Consider the following 21,838-nt stretch of genomic DNA (forward strand, 5'->3'; position numbering starts at 1 on the left):
AGTGTCTTCTGCTGGTTAAATCTGCATTAAAGAACTATCTCTACTGTTAAATAACAGATATAAGATTCAAATCATTTCAGATTTGTCTAATTTTAAATAAACGCAAAACACAGAGAAGAAAAATGTACATAAATAAAAAATTTACTTTTGTTATGGTTAGATAAATGATATCTTCCAAAGATTTCTGAATTTTGGCGCATTTTTTTCTCAATATAGTGTTGTTATGGCAACGAACCTACTAAATACACTAAGTTTCGTCATGCTAGCATGCTAGTGTGGAAGTATTTCAAACAAGTGTGTTACAAGAAGCTTAGTTTGTGCACCGCTCACCCCTAATGATGACCAATAAACCAATATCATCCAGTCAAAGCATGTTCCCTCAGACGTGTGTGTGTGTGTGTGTGTGTGTGTGTGTGTGTGTGTGAACGCAAAGACTATCTTCATGTGTTTTCCTGAACTATCTCGGCTCATTAAAGTGTTAGAGGCCATAGTCTAACCGTGGGTGTGTGTGTTGGCCTCGAGTGCATGAATAATTCAGTGTGTGTTTTTGTCAGACTGAGGCCGTTGCACAAGAGTCGATATACCTGTCGTGTTCTGACACCGGTCGTGTTCTGATACCGGTCGTGTTCTGACACCGGTCGTGTTCTGATACCGGTCGTGTTCTCTGTTCTCGATCCACCCGTTCCTGCAACAGCTCGACCGATGGATCCTCACAGGTGAACGCGAACGCTAAACACAACGCTGGATCATGGTGAGTTTGTCATTGTTTACACACTTGACTGCATGGTCCGAATAGCTTGAGTTCGCGTGAACAGGTCTGTGCACGAGCGGGACAGGTGTGGGTGTGACGTGCGTGTAGAAGCAGGTAAATAATTAGAGCAAACGTTTGAGCTTTCTCTTTCTTATTTACGCGAGACTCCAGCATCAGTGCGTTCTGATATGATTCATCTCTGACACTTTCAACTCTGTGAGTATTGGGCTTTCCTTCTGTATATAAGTTGTTTGAAAACAAATGGATTTGGCCTAAATATATTGATTATTGTGCTTAGAAAGAACGTCTCCATTGGAAATTGGAAGGTTCTCCTAATGTTATTTTAATAACATAACTGGAACGTTCTCTCTATAGGTTGTGTTACCAATAACTAACCTTAGAAGAAAGTTTCTAGGAGTTTCTTTTAGTGAGGAGACCCTAAAGTCACTTTAAAATACTTTACTAAAAACAAAATACTTTAAGGAGATGATTTGCTGCACATACAGAGTTTTTACAAATAAAAATAAGCATGCATGATCGTGAAAACAGCAACAGCTTCATATTTTAAATATAATCTAAAATATAACAAATAGCATGGCAGTAGCTGTGAGCATCACTGTGTTAAACTCACTTTGGGAGGTTGGAAAACTGAAGTGTTTTGTGACTGTTCTTGTTCATTGTGTTGGATTGGGTTCATCTGATCCTCTGAAACTCAATCCTCTCTCAGTCCCTCTCTCTCCTCGCGCGCGCGTCACTGAAGAGCTTCTGCGCGCGTCCTGCAGATCACTAATAATTAACGATCCTCAAGCGTTCTTTTATTGATCCGGACGTTCATCCCTGATCGCTTTTATCGATCTGGATTCATTGAGTCGCAGGGCTGGATCATTTCACGACTCTCGCTGGCGGGACGAAAGACGCGCTTCTCTGGGTGTTCCGCGCGCCAACGATCCGGACAGTGAGTTTTAAAACTTCAGCAGAATGACTGTGTGAGATTCTCAATGACGAATATGAAAACTTTACCCGTTTCTTTATTATTAATATTTTTCTCCGTTTTTAATTTGTCCAAATCCTGTGTTAGGTAACAAAAGTATGGCTATTCTTGTTGACATATGAAAACGTTCCCTCTGAAGCCTCTCTGTTTTTAAATGTTTTAATAACGCATTTCTTGGTTATGTGAACGTTAATGGAACATTCCATTGTACAATTCTTTAAACATTATGGGAACGTTACTTTTGTATCTGAACGTTCTGAAACAAGTCGAAACATTTAAAAAAACGTTAGATAAACATCAAACTGAAACGTTTTAGAAATAAATGAATAAATGTTTTTGTTCTAACGTTCTGAGAGTATTATTAAAGAGATAACTTTGAACGAACGTTCTATTTACGTCACTGTCGAATGTTTGTTTTTAACTGTGAGGGAACCTTGGCAGAACGTTCCCTGTTCGCTGGGGAACGTGTTTAAATGTTCTCTCAGACTCACTGTACTTCTGTGGAGAGAGAGAGAAAATCTCTGGCACACTTTGCTTTAGTTTATTAGACAAAGAGTCATGAACTGCCTTTGCATACCATTAGTTGCAGAAAAATGTAATTGGAATCCATACTAAATCCAAAATATTAGCTGTTTCTGTATAACAATATATGTGTCTCCTTCAAACAGTGTAAAATTAATCTTTGATGGCAGTGATGTTTTTTTAAAAACTGTTAATAAACCTTCATAATGTGCTATTTTGACATTTTATTTAAGCATTAGGTGTTTAACAGATTGTGTCGTTCTGTCAGACTTTCTTGATAGTCCGTGTTTTCTGTTTATAAATGTTTAAGAGATGTAAATTAAATATTGTGTAATAGTAATACTATTTATATATGTATTATATTATTATAAATATTAAGTTTATATAATAATATAATATTTTTTATAAATATAAGTATTATAAATATGTAAAACATAATATCTTTATATATTTTTTGAACATCTAATTTTCGAGCATTAGAATGTAATAGTGGGGTTTTCTTGTGGAAAAAATGTACAATTTTTCATTACAAATTACATGATAAACATACTGAGTGAAATTTTTTTTTGAAAAATAAATTGGAGAATATCTTAGTATTTGCTTTAATGTTTTAAATGTTGCTGTTTGATCATGAAAAAGTTCTTCTCTATTATTCTCTATATCAGTGTCAGTGTTTCTGAACTCCTGAAACGCCTCCATTGTAGCTTGAGTTTCTTCCAGGAACGAACACGTCACAATATTCCTCATTATAATAATTCATACGCAGAATAAAGGGGCGGGGCCTGGTTGAGTTAGTTAGTAGTGTGTTAAACTGGCGGTTATGGTAAGGGGCGGGACATTTCCCAAACACGCTCGAAGCACACGACCAATCACAACACACTGATCCAGCCGACCAATCAGAGCACAGTGCGCTTTTCAGAAGGAGGGGCTTCATAGAGACAGGAAGTAAACAGAGTGTTACTGACAGACTGGGAAGAGAGGAGCCGCAACAATGGAGGATATGAGGAAAATAATCAACATTCAAGCAGGAAAACCTGTTCTAGTAGAGCCTGAAACAACATTAAGTGTGTTAATGATCAATCCCTCATGATTCTGCATGTGTTTGTGTGTTTGCAGGCTGAGAGTCCTCAGGAGCGCAGCCCAGGGGTGTTCAGTCGCATCGGGAGCTGGTTGGCGTGGGGTTGGAGCGGCCCGGGTCTGAGCGGAGATGATCCCGACTCCGAAACACAGCGAGAGGAGGCGTATGAAGAAGACAACAGAGGAACAGCTGGTGCACATGAGAGACACAGTCCTGCAGTAGATGAAACCGTTCCAGCTGAGAAAAGCCATTCCCCGAGCCGGAATGCCAAACATCCGAGAACCCAGGTGTGCCGAGAGCAAAGAAGAAGAGAAAACGACAAGACTGTTGTAAAAAGAAGCAAACGTAGTCATTCGTTTGAGAGTAACAGAAGCAGATCAACACCTGACTTCTCTGATCAAGATAAGACAGAGAAAATGGGACGAAGGAGATCTGGAAGAAGGAGGCGGAGCTCTCATGGAGATGTGGGCGGGGCTAAAAGTAAATCCCAAACCAATCCTCAGCCTGATAGTCCTATAGCAACCAGTTTGGCAACCAGCCCACAGTCGGCATGTGCTGACTCAGCTTTTGAGGAGGCGGAAAACAACGTTCAGGAATGCTCTGGAGCAGAAGCACCAAACTCAGGTAGTCGTGAGTATTTTGTCCGAGCAGAATGGGTGGAAACACACCTGAGCGAGGACAAGGCTGATTCCCCGAGCTCACCCGTCACTGAATCAGACATGGACGAGGAACATGTGGTGAGAATGACCGAGAGCGCTGAATCCAAGCGCAGGAGTATCAAAGTGTCTCACAGCGAGAAGATCTTTGCTAAAAAGCTGGTGGTCTCAAATGAAGATCCTCATGTGACGTTTAAAAGCACTACGGATCCTAAATGGCCGAGATCTGATGAGAAAGCGAGGTAAATATACCTGTTGAACCAGTTTGTTTTGCTAATGTGCTTACAGAAATAACTAGCAAACACAATATACTTTTGAAAGCCGTTTAGTGTTTATTTGATCTGTGTACACTTTAAAAGTTTATGGGTAACACTTTACAATAAGGTGTATTAGTTAACATTATGCATTAACTAACATGAACTACCAATGAGCAAAACATTTGTTACTGTATTTGTTAATCTTTGTTAAAGTTAGTTATTAAAAAATAGTCATTCACTGTTTATTCATGTTTGTTCACAGTGCATTAACTAATGTTAGCAAGATTTTAATAAAGTATTAGTAAATGTTGAAATTAACATTAAGAAAGATTAATAAATGCTGTATAAGTGCAGTTCATTATTAGCTAACTAACATGCCAACTAATGTAGTTAACTAATGAAACTTATTGTAAAGTGTTACCAGTTTATGTTTAAAATGAAACTTTAACTAAACATGGGAAAACTTTCTTAGAGATAATCAGGACAAAACATCATGTGTCATGTTGTGAAATATGTGCTCATTATTATCAGGTTCTTGTAATACCTGTTGGTTAATGTTCCTGACCTTGTCTAAAGAGTTTTCTGCATTGAAAAGAGGCATTTTCATAACAATTAAGTGCTTGCATATTTAAATGCCAGTTTTTCTAGATTTTGCTCAGCTTTGTACTTTTCTACTCCTAAAAGAACAGTTCAGCTAAAAATTTAAAATAATTATCCACCCTCACGTCATTCCCAAACCTCTATGATTCATTTATTTTGCTGAAAACAAGATATATTTAGAAGTTCATTCAAGGTTTTTTTTTTTAAAACCATGTGACTCCTGCATATGACAGTTTTGGGTGAGGAACGGACCAACTTATGGTACCATTTATTACTGATTTACTGTTATTTACTAATAATATAGTTTCTCTTTCTGTTGCAGCAAATCTCACCCTCACACAAATCTACCATAATACATAAATACGCAAGAGTCATATGAATGACTATCATTATACATTTTTTATGCTTTTTTGAAGCAAACTCATTCAGTTAGGGAGGAAAAAGGTAGGGAAAAGTAGTTGTATCTAATAATCTTTGCAACTTTTGAATTAATGTCTTGCAGCACGTGTTTTTGTTAGTCACTTTCTATAAAAGCGAAAATGCAAATGTGCTGAAGAACCGGAAGTCATGCTGCAGTTTTGGGTTTGTGGTTTGCTTCAAAGATATAAAGAACAAAGGAGGAGAAACAAGGAAGAATAGCCAATGATAGAGAACGAGGAAGGAAAGACACAATGAGTAAACAACTAATTAAGGGAGTGGATGCTAAATAAAGTAAACATCATAGAGAGCATCAATGAACCATTTTTGCCCTTTTGACCTTTATTGTTTGTATTTTACAGATGCCCGGATGACAGAGTGGACGGCACTAATGTGAAATCCAGTCATCAAAAGGGACGAATCGCAGACAAAATCAGTCTGTTTGAAAGAGGAGCGCCCAAAGCTGTCAGTAGCTGCACAAACCTGCGTCATCTGGATATTTCTCCAGCTCGAAATGTGGCTAATCGACTGAAAGAAGATGCCGGAACGCGTTCCAGTTCTGCACCTCCGAAACAAACGGTTAAAGAGAGAGCAATGAATTTCTCTGCAGGACAGAGGGGAGAAGAGAAGTTAACATTGTCGTCTGGAGTGTCTGGTCATGCATTGAACGAAAGACTTTCAAAAACAGCTGGGCGTATTGAAGCATCTTGTTCTGGAAGTTTTGAAAAATCTACAGCAAATACCAGCGGAGAACCGAAACCCATAGATCAAACAGACTCCAAATCCCAAGATGCAACACAAAGCAAACCTGCATTGTCAGAGAGCACTAGTGACTCGAACATTGGGAATAAAGAGTTGGATAAAGCGAGCTGTTCTGCACAGACAGTTTCATTTCCTATTGACGAGAGTCCGCCGGTGAAATCTCCAAACCGGACAGGCTCGCGATCTAAAAAACGTCGAAGCAAAGAACCGCTCAGCCCCACCAGCAAGAACAAACAAGAAATGGGTGAAGGTAAACAGGAGGTCATGGACAACAAGACCCCGAAACATCTTATAGATGAGGGAGACGTTGTAAAGACCACAGACCAGTATGTGAAAAGCACTTCTGGTGATGAGGTTGCGAGCAATAAGCCTAAATTTCCTCCAAAGTTGGAGAAAGCAGGAGATATAATGCAAAGCATGAAGGCAACATCAAACACTGACTCAAAGAGGTTACAAAAGTCTCCACCAATGGACACAGAAGGTCTCAAAGAAATAAAAAGCATTGCTTACAAGGCATCCGTCTCTCAAACTGAGAACAGCTCGAATGAAGTGAATATAGAACGGACAGGCATTGACTCAAAAACTGAAGAGCAACAGAAAAACAGCAACAAAAAGCAGCCTGTTCAAGAGAGCTCAGAAGGAGAGGGGCGGAAGAACAGAGACACTATTGTAAACACATTGTTTAGAGAGTCAGCGAAACTGGATCCATCTGTGACAAATGAAGAGAAACCACCATCCCCGGAGGACCTGAAAGCGGCCAACTCTAAAGACTTCTTTGTGCCAGCCAATAGCAGCAATGCATCTTCTAGGAAAGATGCCATGCGGAACAGAGAGAGTGAGACGGATATGTTGGTCTTACCTCAGAAAGGTAAGGCTTTTTGTGTGCAAAAAACGAAAAATACCCCTGAAAATGACCCAAAATCAGACGAGGCACAAAGACCATCAAAGCCAAACCATAAGAGTAAAGAAAAAGACTATTTGACTGAGATAAACAATCAGAGTACAGAGGCAACCGAACAACTGAAAACAACTGAGACACTCAAACACAGCAGTGAAGTCAACACATCAACACCAACTGAGCAAAATATAGAAGGGGAAATTACAACCAAGACACCTAAACAAGGTAAATCAAAGGACAGCTTAGCCGTAAAGCCCAAAGAGATTAAACAAGACGACACGACAATTATGGCAAACAGTCATGGTAAAGAAACGCAGAATACAGAGAAAAACTCTTCTACTGAATTGAATGATCAGACTAAAGAAAAAGATGCTTCTACAAGTAGGACACTGGCAACACTGGTAAAAAAACAAAATGATGAAGCGGACACTATAATTTCACCTCATATTCCTCCAATGAAGAGAGGCGGTTCCAAAAGAGACGGGTCACAGAGCCGAGAAGCTTCCAGTAAAAGGGATTTACAACAACAACAACAAAAGACCAGCACTGAAGCTAAAGATGGAGACACAAACAAAACCAAGAGTAAAATCACTAGTACAGAAATTACACCCTTAGTTAATGGAGACATAAACTCTGCAGAGACAGAAGATCAGTTGTCTGATAGTACTTTTCCTGTAATACCAACCAATAATGAGAATCTATCTCTGCGCTCTGTGAAAAAGAAGCCCACTTCATCGTCATCCACAGCCAATGAAGCATCTATCGAGCAGTCTGGCCAGGCCGGTGTAAAGATTACCTCCAAACCAGCATCAACAAATGAGACAGTCTCCAGTTTACCAGCCTCAAGTGATGACAAGAGCACAACTTTAGATTTACCTAAGGAAAAGAACACAATTCCAGACTCAGCTAATGAAAAGACACCACAAGCCTCAACCAATGAGACAACCTCCACTTTGCCTGCCTTAACTAATGAAAAGACTATGTCTCCACCAGCATCAACCCTTGAGACAATCTCTGCTTCATTAGGCTCCAGTGACGACATGAACAAACCTTCACCAGCCTCAACCAATGAAACGAACAAAACTCCATCAGACTCAGTCAACGAGAATACCACAGCTCCAAGAGCCACACTTCCAACAGTCTCAACTAATGAGATAATATCAAGTTTACCAGCCTCAACTGATGTAAAGACAACACCTCCATCAGACTCAGCTAATAAAAGCACAACTAATGAAAATACCACATCTCCACAAGCCTCCACCAATAAGACAACCTCCACTTTGCCTGCCTCAACTGATAAAAATAACACAACTCCATCAGACTCAGTCAATGAGAAAACCACACCTGCAAGAGACACACTTCCAACAGTCTCAACTGATGTGATAATATCCAGTTTACCAGCCTCAACTAATGAGATATCTAGTTTACCAGCCTCAACTAATATAAAGATAACACCTCCATCAGACTCAGCTAAAAGAAAGACAAATGATGAAAAGACCATGCATCCACTAGCATCAACTAATGAAAAGGTAAAGCCTCCACCAGCCCCAACTAACGAGATAGTCTCCACATTGCTTGCCAAAACTATTGAAAACACCACGCCTACAACAGCATTACCTAAAGAAAAGACCACACCTCTACCAGAATCAACCATTGAGATAACCTCCACATTTTTAGGCTCAACAAATGAAAAGGCCTCACCTTCTCCATCTCTAACTGTTAAATCGACCTCCACTTTATTAGGCTCAGGTGATGACACGACCACACCTCCATTAGTCTTAACTAATGAAGCACCTAAAACTCCCCCAGATTCAACTAATAAAGAGACTACACCTCCGCCAGCCTCAACCAATGAGACAACCTCCACTTTGCCAGCCTCAACCAATAAAAAGTCTTCAACTAAAGAAAACGCTCCACCTCCAGCCACAACCGATTCACCAGTCTCCAATGATAAGACTACTAAAAATGAGAGGACATCACTACCACCAGCATCACCCTCGTTCCCATTACCCTCTACCAATGGAGGGATTATAACTCCACTTCCTTCATCCAAAGAAAATAAAACTCCATCAGACTTAGCTAATGAAAATACCACATCACCACAAGCCTCAACCAATAAGACAACCTCCAGTTTGCCTGCCTCAGCTAATGAACAGAATACGGCTTCACCATCATCATTCAAGGAAAAGACCTTGCCTCCTGATGCCTCAACCAAAGAGATTTCCCACACATTGGCATCAGCCAGTGAGAAATCCCCATCTCCCTCTCGCAAATCTACAGATCCAGCCACAAGAAAAAAGGAATTTATCCCGAAACCCTTCTTCCTTCCAAAAATCCCTTCTCGACCTGGAAGCTCCTCTCTGAACAGAGACTCTCCATCTAGCTGGCTTGATGTAGACCTGCAACGTCCTATAAAGAAGAAGCAGTTGATTTCAGAGCCAAAACCTAAGCTCGGCACATCTGTGAGGAAGACCAACCTGGATACATTGGGAGAAATCGACCCAGATGACTTCATTGCAAATGTGAAAAGGCTAGCAATGCCGTTCAATCTTCCCCAACGCAAACACAACCATCATCGCCCACAAGCTCCTCCGTTTGTCCTTCCAGCAATCAGAGAAGACCGCTTCGAGAAACCCTTTGATCCGGAGGAGTTCCAGTGTGGTTTGAGGAGAAGGAGGGAATTCATTTTGGATCCAGCTCCCAGTTCAGTTTCCAAGAGCCAAGACACAGAGGCCAAGAAGGAGGACTTCAAACCTAAGTGGACAAAACCTGAGCGTGAGAGCATCCTCACTAGGTCCCTGATATTCCAGAGAAAAAGGAAGGAGTCTGAAAAGGAAGAGAAAGAAAAAGAGAAGGGGTCTGATGAAAGTAAAACAGAACCACTGAAAACAAGGTCTCGTTTGGAGAGGTGCTCCATTGTTAGCCTTCTCTGCAGTCCTAGCAAAGGGAGACGCATGGAGTTTTTAAGCCCCACTGAGTGTCCTTCAGATGGGCTGTTATCACCCAGCGATGCTCTTGGTTCTACGTCAACTCCACAATCACAGCTGGCACCAACTGCAGAATCACCCGAACAGGTCATGATAGAGGAAGTCCTTGCAAAGAATGATGGCCACTCTACCCTTTCTGTTTCTCAAGTTATTCTAAAACCCAGCAAAGATGTTGTGCCTGCCATGATTCCTGACCTCAAAACAACTTCAAGAGACCAAACAGTCACTGCGGTAATAGACACTAATGCACCTCCCAGTGATACCAAGACTGGTTCCCAGGTTGTTTTGAAACCTACTAAGGAAGATGGACCTATGCAAACACCTGACTTGAAAACAACTTCATTAGATCCCCAGGTCACAAAGTTAACAGACACTAATTCTCCTGCTACACCTGGTTGTACCCAGTCTGGTTCCCAGGTTGTTCTAAAACACACCAAGAATGATGGACCTATCAAAACAACTTTGAGAGATCCCACAGTTACTATGTTAACAGACTCTAATGCACCTCTCAGTGATACCCAGACTGGTTCCCAGGTTGTTCTAAAACCTACTAAGGAAGATGGACCTATGCAAACACCTGACTTGAAAACAACTTCATTAGACCCCCAGGTCACAATGATAACAGACACTAATTCTCCTCCTAAACCTAGCTGTACCCAGTCTGATGGACCTACCATGATACCTGACCTCAAAACAACTTTGAGAGATGGCACAGTTACTTTGTTAACAGACTCTAATGCACTTTTACATCCCAGTGGTACCCAGACTACTTCCCAGGTTGTTCTAAAACCTAATATGGATGACGGACCTACCCTGACACCTGACCAAGTCAACATGTTAACAGACACTAAAACACCACCACTTCTCAGCTCTATCCAGATTGGTTCTGATGTTGTTCTGCAACCTGATGGACCAACCCTGATTCCTGACCTGAAAACAACCACAGTAGACCCTATTGTCACTATGAAAACAGATGCTAGTGCTCTTCCACCTCTTCCTTCCTTTGAAGACATCAAGTTGCCTAGTTTCCTGGAGAAATTTCTTCCAAAGGAGCCTGAAACCACTCGGTCATCAAATACGATCGACCCACTGGTCAGCCATCCCTCATTTATTCATTCATCACAACACACATTTATATGTTCATATACCCAGCTAGTGTTTCTCATAGTGTAAAAAATGTCACATATTTGAGTGTTTGTGTATATTTGGTTGGTTAGGTGGCTAGAGAATGTGCTTCCATACCTGGTCTAGTGGATCTGAATACGGCTGAAAAAACCCAAGACGTTATGATTCCTCCTGCACCTCAAGTTCAAGAAGCCCAAATTCCTCAAGTTAAACCTCAGAGAGAACTCCCAAATGTATGTGTCCATCACCAATGTCTATTTTCTTTGTAAATCCCAGAAATGTATTTGTTCATAGCTGCAGAGAACTGAACTGTTATTCATGCATGTTCATATTTGTACATGACAACGTTCAAAGGGATAAAATCTTTGGGGCATCATTGCATCATATTTTGGACTGTCTTTCAAAACAATTATCTGCATTATTATTTTTCAGATTCCAACTGCTCGTGGAATCCATCGGCGTCCTGCGAAGGTTTGCCAACATTTCGAAGTCATGACTGAACAGAGATTTTCAAATATTAGAAGCTGTTTGCCTTGTTATGTTTGCATAACAAGAGCCAAGTTTTTGGGAATTTCATTAATGCTTTAAATATGTACATCAACTGTAACTTGTTTTACCAGTCGGGCAATAATTCAAAACGCCCCCATACAGAGAGTTAAATCCAAAGTGCTGGGATAATTAAATATATCTTGTTTCCGTCAGATTGTGATATTTGGGCACCATCAGTTCAATGGTCAGTCCTTTGAGTTCTTCAGGGATCAACCTGATGCTACACAAATGCAACTGTCCAGTGTCATATCTGTGAAAGTGGTCAGAGGATGGTAAGCAGCAAATACAGATGGAGATTATGTACTCAGTGCATGATGATGATGTGCCTTTCAGTAGTTTAGATTTAACTGTGCACTTTGGCCTATTGCAGTTGGATACTGTATGAGAAACCAGGGTTTGAGGGACGATGCATCGCTCTGGAAGAGGAAAGCGTTAACGAACTGCCCAATCAATGGGCGGAAGAGGGCGAAGAAACATCTCCCCCTATGGTCATTGGCTCAATTCGTCTGGCTATCAGAGTAAGTAACCTCAACAGTATCTTTAAAAACATTCTGAAGCGCCAAAAGTAACTGGAGTGTGTGCTGTGTTTTTCTGTATGTGTGTGTAGGACTACACTCCTCCCCGGATTGAGCTATTCACCGAGCCCAGAGGCATGGGCAGAAGCTCTGAGTATGTGGATAGCACTGAGGAAGTGGGCAGTTTCGGCCTTCCTCAGAACACCGGCTCTATCAAAGTCCACAGTGGTCTGTAAGTTCACAAACACGCCCTGCTCAGACCTTGAACGTTTACTGGGGTGTGTGTTTGGACACTGTTGTTGGGTGTGTGTGGTCAAGTTGAAGCTCTTGACAGGGACATCTTTACTATCTTCTTAGACGGAATGTGTGTTATGATTCACTTTCTGTTTTGAATAACTGGGCAACAGCTTGTTTGTGATGCTTTGTAGAGCAAAAAGAATAACAAATAGCAGCATGCTAAAAAATAACCTTACCATGATTTGCCTGACACCACTGATTTTCTTTAGAAAGTGTAAGTATGTGTGAGTTGAAAGACTGTCAGTGTTGTGGAGGGTCGCTTTGAAAACATAATCATGAAATTCCTGATGATTCATAAGTGTGTTATGCTTTATGAGGGTGTTTGAGTCAGAGGCATTAGTCACACAGCACCATATAAACAATATCAGAAGCCACTAATCCACCACTCATACTGTAGGGCAAAACCTTTATTCTGTTGGTTTCAGTAAGAAAAGGGGAATAATAACTAGAGTAAAGTTTGTGAAAAACTGTGGATGCTGGCTTGCCTTGTATAAAAGTTAAAAATAACTTAAAAACACATTTTCAGCAAGATGTTGTTAGCATTATTTAACATGTTGATAGCATGAGTTTAACATTTTAGCACGTTGCTTACATCTTTTAACATGTTGCTAGCATGATTTAACAATGTGCTAACATGCTTTCTCGTGTTTTAGCATGATTAGCATGTTGCTAGCATGATTTAACACATTGCTAGCATGTTTTAACATTTTGTGCTAGGATAGTGGTCATGCTTTGCTAGTGATAAATTGCTTAAATACTCAAAAGTCTTATTGTGCAAAAGTCTTGACCCCCTCAATGAAAGTCTATGGAACTTTTCCTAGTTTTGATTGTCCATTGTCCAGTCTGAAGGTCTGACCCAAGTTGTGACCCAAACTACATTGTCAAGCCAACACAATTAATATTAAAGTGAGAGATAGTGTATATACAGATATACTGACTAATCAGAACTCGCTGAGGACGGTGAGAATTAAAAAGAAAACATAGAAAAAGGGACTAGTCAGGAAAAGAGATTGAGAGATTAAAGTTGTATAGGTGGAATTTCAGCAGGAATAGAAAGAGAAAATAAAAGATTGCTTGGGAGGGTGGAGGTGAATGCACACTTCAAAAATGATTTTCAGCAGCAACATTTGTCCAGATAAGCCACCATAGCCAACGGTGCCCTGCGATTGGCCGGTTGATGATTGACAGGTGTGGTTTCTCGTCTACAGGTGGTTGGTTTACAGTGATCCAGGTTTCCAGGGAATGCTGGCGGTGATGGAGGCCGGAGAATATGCGTTTCCCGAGAACTGGGGTTTCCTGTCGCCGATTGTGGGCTCTTTGAGGCCCTTGCGTATGGTATGCCTTCACACACTCGCGTTACACAGACATCTTCATGCTGTTTCTCCGCTCACATGTGCTTCTTTCACAGGGCCTTCCGAAAGTAGAGAACACAACTGCAGTGAAGGTGTGTATGAGTTTCAGTAACATTACATTGGCTTCGTTTACATGCACAACTTTTGTTTCAGTCGGACTGAATTCATTCTGATTGATGAATCTGACTGTAGTGTTTACATGAGCGCTAAACGTGATCGGGTTGATCTGTGTGTTTATCTGTCACAAGCTTCAAATCGGAATATATGTTTTGACATGCGCACACTGCAGGAATATACAGAGTTTCCGATGTTTGCACATAATAACAATTCTCATACATTGGTTCTTTATTTGCTTTAAACAGCAGAATTAATATTTTTCCATTTCTGGTCATAATTTGGAGATAATGAGCGTATGAACCGCTGTGCCGCCGCTTATATTTATCACACAGTAAAAATGCCCAAAACCAGTCCGTGTGTGTGTGTGTGTGTGTGTGTGTGTGTGTGTGTGTGTGTGAGAGAGAGAGAGAGAGTCTGAAACTGACACTGAGTGAAAGCAGGATTATAGAATGACTGGAAACTCGTTTATATGTTATATAAACAATAACAGAAGCGGCTAATCCAACACTTAGACTGAAGGGTAAAATGTTTATTCTGTTATTTTCAACTATATAATAACCTGCTAATAACTAGATGAGTAAAGTTTGTGAAAAACTCTGGATGTTGGGTTGACAAAGCCTAAGCCTAAGCCAAAGTATAAAAGTTTAAAATAACTTAAAAACACATTGTCTGCAAGAATTATTTTGTTTCTAGCATTGCTAACATGCTGTTAGCATTAATACGACACTTTATTCAACAGAAGAACAGCAGCCATACGTCATTACGCTATTTCTACATCATTGCACATGCGCAGTCCTTCAGTTTCGGGTTTCGATCTGATCAAGTGTTCACATGTTCTCTGGATCGGATTAGAAAAGGAATAAACAGCCTTTCAAACCGATCGATTGCACTGGGATCGAGCTCAATCCAATCGATTACTGTGTTTTTACATGAAGATTGAGCCGTCAATCCCATCACTAGCGGATTATTTAATTGCATGCAAACGTAGCCGATGTGGTTTATTCCTTTTCTAATCCGATCCAGAGAACAAGTAAACACTTGATCGGATTGACAACTAAAACTGTATAAGCAACACGGCCCAGCGGTTAATCCGCTCATCGTCTCCAAATTATGATCAGAAATGGATAAATATTAATTCTGCTGTTTAAAACAAATAAAGCAATGTATGAGAATTGTTATTATGCGCAAACATCAGAAACTCTGTATATTCCTGCAGTGTGCGCATTTAAAAAAAAAAATCCGATTTGAAGCTTGTGACATAAAAACACACACATCAACCCGAGCGTTCATGTAAACACTACAGTCAGATTCATCAAAAATTGCATGTAAACGAAGCCATCTTTCAATCCGATGCAGTTTTCATTGGGATCGAGCTCAATCGGATCGATTAATGTGTTTTTACATGAAGGCGTTTCTGTCCGATTGAGCCGTCAATCCAATTACTAACGGATTATATGGTTGCATGTAAACGTGGAGGCTCTTGATCTCTCGCTCTCCTTCAGGCGGTGTTGTATGAGAAAGCCGGTCTGGAGGGCCATTGTGTTGAGGTTCAGGGAGACGTGTTTTCCTTCTCCGATCCGGACCATCACGGGTTGAACTGTGTGGAATCACTGAAGATCCTCGGAGGCCTGTGAGTCCTGAAAACTCCTGTGATTTTCATACACTCAATGAAATGAATGTACTATATTATGTTTTTTATTTAATAATTTGTATTTTTAGGGGATTTTTTTATAATAAATTATATTTATAATCCATTTATTCAGTTTTTAAGCATAGACCAGAAATGTTCTACTTAAACTGTCGTAAATCTTGAATGCTTTAAAGCACAGACTTAAGTTCGATCTCTTTTCAAAGACGACACAAAAAACTTGAACTTACAGGGACACTTCACCCATTTCAACATTAGTCTTTATTGAAAGTGGGTCATATATGTAGTTGAAATGTAAAATAAATTTTGAATTTGGTGCCTTCTTGACTGAGAAAAGACAAAAAATAACTTTGGACTGCGTTTTATGAAAAATGCACAAAAATGCAATTTTTAATTTTTATATGAAATATATATATTCAAAATCACAATTTACTCTAAAACTGCAAGAAGATCAAAGCCATAAATCTAAAAAAGTTGTTTCAAATGTGAGCTGATATCTATGGAAGCTTGTTTCCGCCACAGAATAAAAAAAAATTAAAGATAATTGTGACTTTATTTCTCAGAATTGCGATATATAAAGTCAGAATTGTGTGAAATAAAGTCGGAATTGAGTGTTATAAGGTCAGAATTGCGTGAGAAAAACTAAAAATTCTGACTTTTTTTCTCGCAATTCCGACTTTATATCACGCAATTCTGACATATTTTCTCAGAATTGTGCGATATAAGCTCGCAATTGTGAGTTATAAAGTCCAATTCTATTGGAAAAAAAGACCAATAGATATATTTTCCCTCAGAATATATCTCACAATTCTGACTTTATAACATGCAATTGCGACTTTATATCTCCCAGTTGCGTATTATAAAGTCATAATTGCGAGATATAAACATGCAATTCTGAGAGAAAAAGTCCGAATTGTGAGATAAAAAGTCGCAATTACCTTTTTTATTTTTCATTCTGTGGCGGAAACAAACTTCCATAGATATGTCAGTAACTGATCGTTCAGTGAGATGTTGTTCGGCTGCAGTTCCAAACGCTTCCACTAGAGGAAACTCTCATTCATTTCCAATGCGTCGTTTCTGAGCGCGAGGAGCACAAGTGTGTATATTGTCTTCAGGATCATTTAACCTTTTCGAGTCATGTCCATGAATTTTTTTTTTGTGTTAACACAGCAAGTGGCAAAATTTTACCAAATTTCGTACCATTCCAATTAAAAAAAAATTTAAAAAACGTACAATTTTTCGGTCAAAAATGACTCATTTGATGAATACGTTACTCCTCGACTCGTCTCAGGTGGGTTGGATACGAGCACGAGGGTTTCGACGGGCACCAGTTCGTCCTGGAGGAGGGAGAGTATCTGGACTGGAGAGACTGGGGTGGGACGGGGCAGAAGCTGCTCTCTCTCAGGCCCGTCTTCATGGTGAGTCTCTTTACTAGAGGAAGCCTCATTATCATTAACTAAATCAGTCACACTTTACAGTAAGGTTCATTAGTTAATGTATCAACTAACTATGAGCAATACATTTGTTACAGTATTTATTCATCTTTGTTAATGTTAGTTAATAAAAAATCCAGCTGTTCATTGTTTGTTAATGTTAGTTCACAGTGCATTAACTAATTTTAAGAAATACACCGTTTGATTTTAATAATGTATTAGTAAATGTTGAAATGAATATTAACTAAGATTAATAAATGCTGTAGAAGTATTGTACATTCTTAGTTTATGTTAACTAAGTTTAACTAAAACTTAATGATAAATATTCCCTTTCATGCAGTGTGTAATAAGAGCCGTTTGTGAATGTAAAGTTTCAAAGATCAAAGTACATGACAAATAAAGTTATTGTCTGAAACGAGTCAAAAAATCAAATAAAGTTATTGTCTCCTAAAATAACTCAGTACTTCCAGTCTCACTTCCTGTCACAATGTAACTAATAAAAGCTAATTCACTTCTATGTAACTAATTTGCATAATCCCACCCTCTGGTCTTGATTGGCTGAGCAGCATCTCTTAGCTCCGCCCTCAAACACTGTAGTGTATCTGAGACTGTCGTGAAGCTGAAGACGCTGTTTTCTGAGATTGATACGGTAAAACACACGCCATCGTTCCTGTACATATTACTGTAATCAAGAGCTGAGATTTAGATATGATAATGAGCGTTTGCTTTCTGACCAATCACAGCAGAGCAGCTCTCAGAGAGGCGGAGCTTAGAGAGACTGAATCTCCCAACTAACCGTTTCAGACACTGAGAGAAAACAGCTGATGCTGAAATAGATATTAGAGGAAATTAAAGTGTTTTTTGACCTTGGAAACATTCTTAAATCAAGATACATTTACTGGAGAAGCAAAATGACTTTAGATATTAAGTCTTGTTTACTAAAAAAAATTATATTAAACAATTTTATGCTTAAAACAAGAACAAATATCTTCCAATGGGGTCAGAAAAGTAAACTATTTAACGCAAAAACTAATTTTTTCAGTCGTTTTGCTTCTCCAGTAAATGTATCTTGATTTAAGAATGTTTGGATATTCGTGCTGGAAAACAAGACAGAAATACTGAGGAAAAACATAATTTTTAGCAGTGTTATTTTTTTAATGTAGGTTTTGTTATGTGTTACGCAATCTCCGTCGCATAGTACCTGCAGTGTTTATGTGCTCTGGACGCACAATACCAGGAAACACCAGCCTTCACCTTTCTGATCTGAGACAATCCTCCAGTGCTAACAGAAGACCGTAAAGATGCTTTGAATTGGCTTGTTTTCCAGGATTTCTCTTCCCCTCATATGAAGATGTTCAGTGAGCCGCACTTTTCAGAGCGAGGCTTCAATATGGACCTCCGGGAGCCGCTGGAAAACGCGTCGGACACACACTACGGTCCACACACCCGATCCATCGAGGTCCTGGCAGGAGTGTGAGTGTCTGCTTTATAGTTTATTCAGCCAATAGAGATGCTTAAAACATCTGTGTGTATATCCGGTCTGTTAAGGTCCTTGCACACTGAGTCAGATATTTTCGTTTGCGTTTCTTCGTATTTGTCATTCTGTGGCTCTAAATTGTCAAAAAAACTCTCAAAATGATGCGAAAAACGCAGAAAATCGAACCCGATCCGAATTTTTTTATGACGGACGAAAGTTTCGCTGACAGTGTGTAAAAGTGATTAACACAACGTGAGGTCGTATTTATTTTTTAACATGCGAAATGTTCGGACGAAAATTCAAACCTGCAGAAATTAAAAAGGAATAAATAAATGTTCAAATGAATAAATCTGGAAATAAATACATATTGGAATAAATAAATGTAAAAATTATTTAATGCATAAATAAATATGTAATTAAATGAAAAAATAAATAAATACAATTAAAAAGTGAAAAAAAAGTGACAAAATTATGGGAAAAAATAATAAAAAATGAATCATATTTATTTTATCCAGTCGTTTATTCCTTTATTTATTTTCCTATTATCACATTTATTTATCTATTTATTCATTTATACATTTTATTTAATTTTTCACAAGCTTCATAAAACCTTTTAGGGGTTCCATCACTTTATGGACTTAGTTATTCAATCATTTATTTTTAATTTTATATACATTTTATGAATTAAACAGCTCGTTAACATACTTTAAAATTGAGTAAAGAAGTATAGAGTTTCAAATAGAATGCCATGAAAACTTGTTTCTAGTGCTTCCACAGAACTAATGAACAGGTTTATGTGCATAATTACCCTCGGATGGCAGGTCATGTGACACAAACGCCCACATGCGCACACACACACGCCTCGGGCTGATGGTCATTCGAAGGAAAAAAGTTTGTCTGCGAAAAAAAGATCAACAAAAGAAGTGCATGTATGCAAATAATTCGAAATAGGTGGAGACGGGAAGAGAGTGTGTACTTGGTGCAGCGCATTTCACAATCCATGTGGTTCACTGTAATTACTTACGTGTGTGTGTGTGTGTGTGTGTGTGTGTGTGTGTGTGTGTATGTAAGCGAGTGTGTGTGTGTGTGTGTGTGTGTGTGTGTGTGTGTGTGTGTGTGTGTGTGTGTGTGTGTGAGTGTGAGTCAGTGAGTGTGTTTGTGTTTGAGTGTGTGTGAGAGAGACAGAGAGAGAGAGAGAGAGAGTGTGTGTGTGTGTGTGTGTGTGTGTGTAAGCGAGTGTGTGTGTGTGTGTATGTATGTGTGTGTGTGTGTGTGTGAGGGAGAGAGAGAGAGAGAGAGAGAGTGTGTGTGTGAGTGCATGTGGGTGTGTGTATGTATGTGTGAGAGACAGAAAGAGAGAGAGTGTGTATGTGAGTTTGTGTGTGTGTGTTTGAGTGTGTGTGAGAGAGACAGAGAGAGAGTGTTTGTGTATGTAAGCGAGTGTGTGTGTGTATGTATGTGTGTGTGTGAGAGAGAAAGAGAGAGACAGAAAGAGAGAGAATGTGTGTGTGTGTGTGTGTATGTGTTTTTCTGTTCTCATATGAACATTTGTGTGTGTGTGTGTGTGTGTGTGTGCGTATGTGTGCGTGTGCGTGCACGTGTGTGTGTGTGTGTGTGTGTGTGTGTGTGTGTGTGTGTGTGTGTGTGCGTGCACGTGTGTGTGTGTGTGTGTGTGTGTATGTGTTTTTCTGTTCTCATATGAACGTTTGTGTGTGTGTGCGCGTGCGTGTGTGTGTGCGTGCACGTGTGTGTGTGTGTGTGTGTGTGCGTGCGTGCGTGCGTGCGTGTGTGTGTGTGTGCGTGCACGTGTGTGTGTGTGTGTGTGTGTGTGTGTGTGAGATGCATGAATGAAGCACACACACAGGCAGGTCTGTATTTGTCAGGCTCTGCGTCTCTATGAATGTCATTAGTTTGGGAGTTGCTGTAGTTTTGCTGCTTTGAATGTCAGTTATTATGGATGAATATGAATACGAACCACATTAAACACTGATGACCTTTAGGGCGTTTCTACCCCAAAACTGCAGCTGCATTATTCTCACAATAAATAATGTTCAGCTTTCATGAAAAATAAATCTAGTTGTACATTATTTAAATGAATAATTCATCCAGAAATGATCATTCTGTCTCTCGTGTTGCTCAAAACACAGAAGATGTTTAGCACAATGTTCATGCTGCTCTTTTTCATCCGACACTGCATCTGTCAAAAACCAATATGGATAGAAAGAAAAATACACATCACTATCATTGACATATTCATCTAAATGTGTCATGATGTCATATCGCTGGTCACGTATTTCGTACTTCTTTCAGCCCTAAGCGAAGAACGAAACTAAACGAACTTCACTGTGAGTATATCATGGCAGTATATATTATTCGGTAAATAATTTTTAAAAATGTAACTTTATTTAATGCATTTTTTGTTAAGACATATGTGACCCTGGATGACAAAACCAGTCACATGGGTCATTTTTTTTTGTGAAATTGAGATTTATACATCACATGAAATCTGAATAAATAAGCTTTCCATTGATGTATGGTTTATTAGTATAGGACAATATTTGGCCGAGATGCAACTATTGGAAATCTGGAATCTGAGGATGCAAAAAAATCAAAACATTGATAAAATCTCCTTTAAAGTTGTGCATTTATGTTCGCGATTGTGCTGCATTCACTCACAAAAATAAATGTTTTATACATTTACGGTAGGAAATATACAAAATATCTTCATGGAACATGATCTTTACTTAATATCCTAATGATATTTGGCATAAAAGAAAATTCAATAATTTTGACCCATACAATGTATTGTTGGCTATTCCCACAAATATACCCGTGCGACTTAACACTGGTTTGTGATCCAGGGTCACATATCAAAACCAAACAACACATATAAACCAAAATATATTCACTCACACATACTTTCCACAACATCTAACAATAACACACACATTTACACAAAGTAAATCAGTGTCTCTTTTTCAAGAACTTTTATTTTATTTTATTTTTTTGCATATTCCAAAAGCGAACAGAACTCATTTTACTTTGCCGATTCAAGAATTATTCTGAACACAATAACTATTTTATATGAAGAGCATGTGAAGACTGGGCTGTGTGTGTCGTGTGAGGAGGTGTGAGTGTGTTTTTAACCCCTCATCCGTGTGTGTGTGTTGCAGTTGGGTTGCGTTCGAGGATCCCGGGTTGTGTGGGCGTCAGTATGTTCTGGAGAAAGGTCTCTACGGAAGCCCGGAGGACTGGGGCGCGACTGACAGCCGGATCTCATGTGTGGTCCCGGTGACTCTGGTGAGGCACTCTAGTCTAATCACACACACACACTTGTGTTCTTGGCCACTTCAGAGTGTGTGAAAGCGACATGAAGAAAGTGTGCAAAGCTTTCCCATGTCTTAAA

At 39.4% G+C, this 21,838-nt stretch overlaps 1 protein-coding gene across 2 annotated transcripts in view; it reads left to right on the top strand.

The window, feature by feature from the left end:
* The first annotated feature begins 531 nt into the window (after nt 1-531).
* Nucleotides 532-21,838, top strand: part of LOC143740013 (uncharacterized) — a 33,980-nt gene continuing 12,673 nt past the window's right edge. Inside the window, exons 1-14 of one of the 2 annotated variants that reach the window (XM_077232031.1) lie at nt 532-751; nt 3,381-4,240; nt 5,635-11,011; nt 11,137-11,277; nt 11,477-11,515; nt 11,747-11,865; nt 11,964-12,111; nt 12,201-12,340; nt 13,614-13,740; nt 13,814-13,849; nt 15,377-15,504; nt 16,814-16,940; nt 18,283-18,428; nt 21,606-21,732. In XM_077232031.1, coding sequence (XP_077088146.1) covers nt 749-751; nt 3,381-4,240; nt 5,635-11,011; nt 11,137-11,277; nt 11,477-11,515; nt 11,747-11,865; nt 11,964-12,111; nt 12,201-12,340; nt 13,614-13,740; nt 13,814-13,849; nt 15,377-15,504; nt 16,814-16,940; nt 18,283-18,428; nt 21,606-21,732 — 7,518 coding nt within the window. In that variant the 5' untranslated portion in view covers nt 532-748. Of the gene's footprint in view, nt 752-878; nt 968-3,380; nt 4,241-5,634; nt 11,012-11,136; nt 11,278-11,476; nt 11,516-11,746; nt 11,866-11,963; nt 12,112-12,200; nt 12,341-13,613; nt 13,741-13,813; nt 13,850-15,376; nt 15,505-16,813; nt 16,941-18,282; nt 18,429-21,605; nt 21,733-21,838 lie in introns of those variants that run through there. The other variant, XM_077232032.1, reaches the window with a different exon arrangement.

This window comes from Siphateles boraxobius, unplaced genomic scaffold (assembly GCF_051911475.1).
Source record: "Siphateles boraxobius isolate OS27281-9 unplaced genomic scaffold, OSU_SipBor_1 162, whole genome shotgun sequence".
Taxonomy (NCBI): domain Eukaryota; kingdom Metazoa; phylum Chordata; class Actinopteri; order Cypriniformes; family Leuciscidae; genus Siphateles; species Siphateles boraxobius.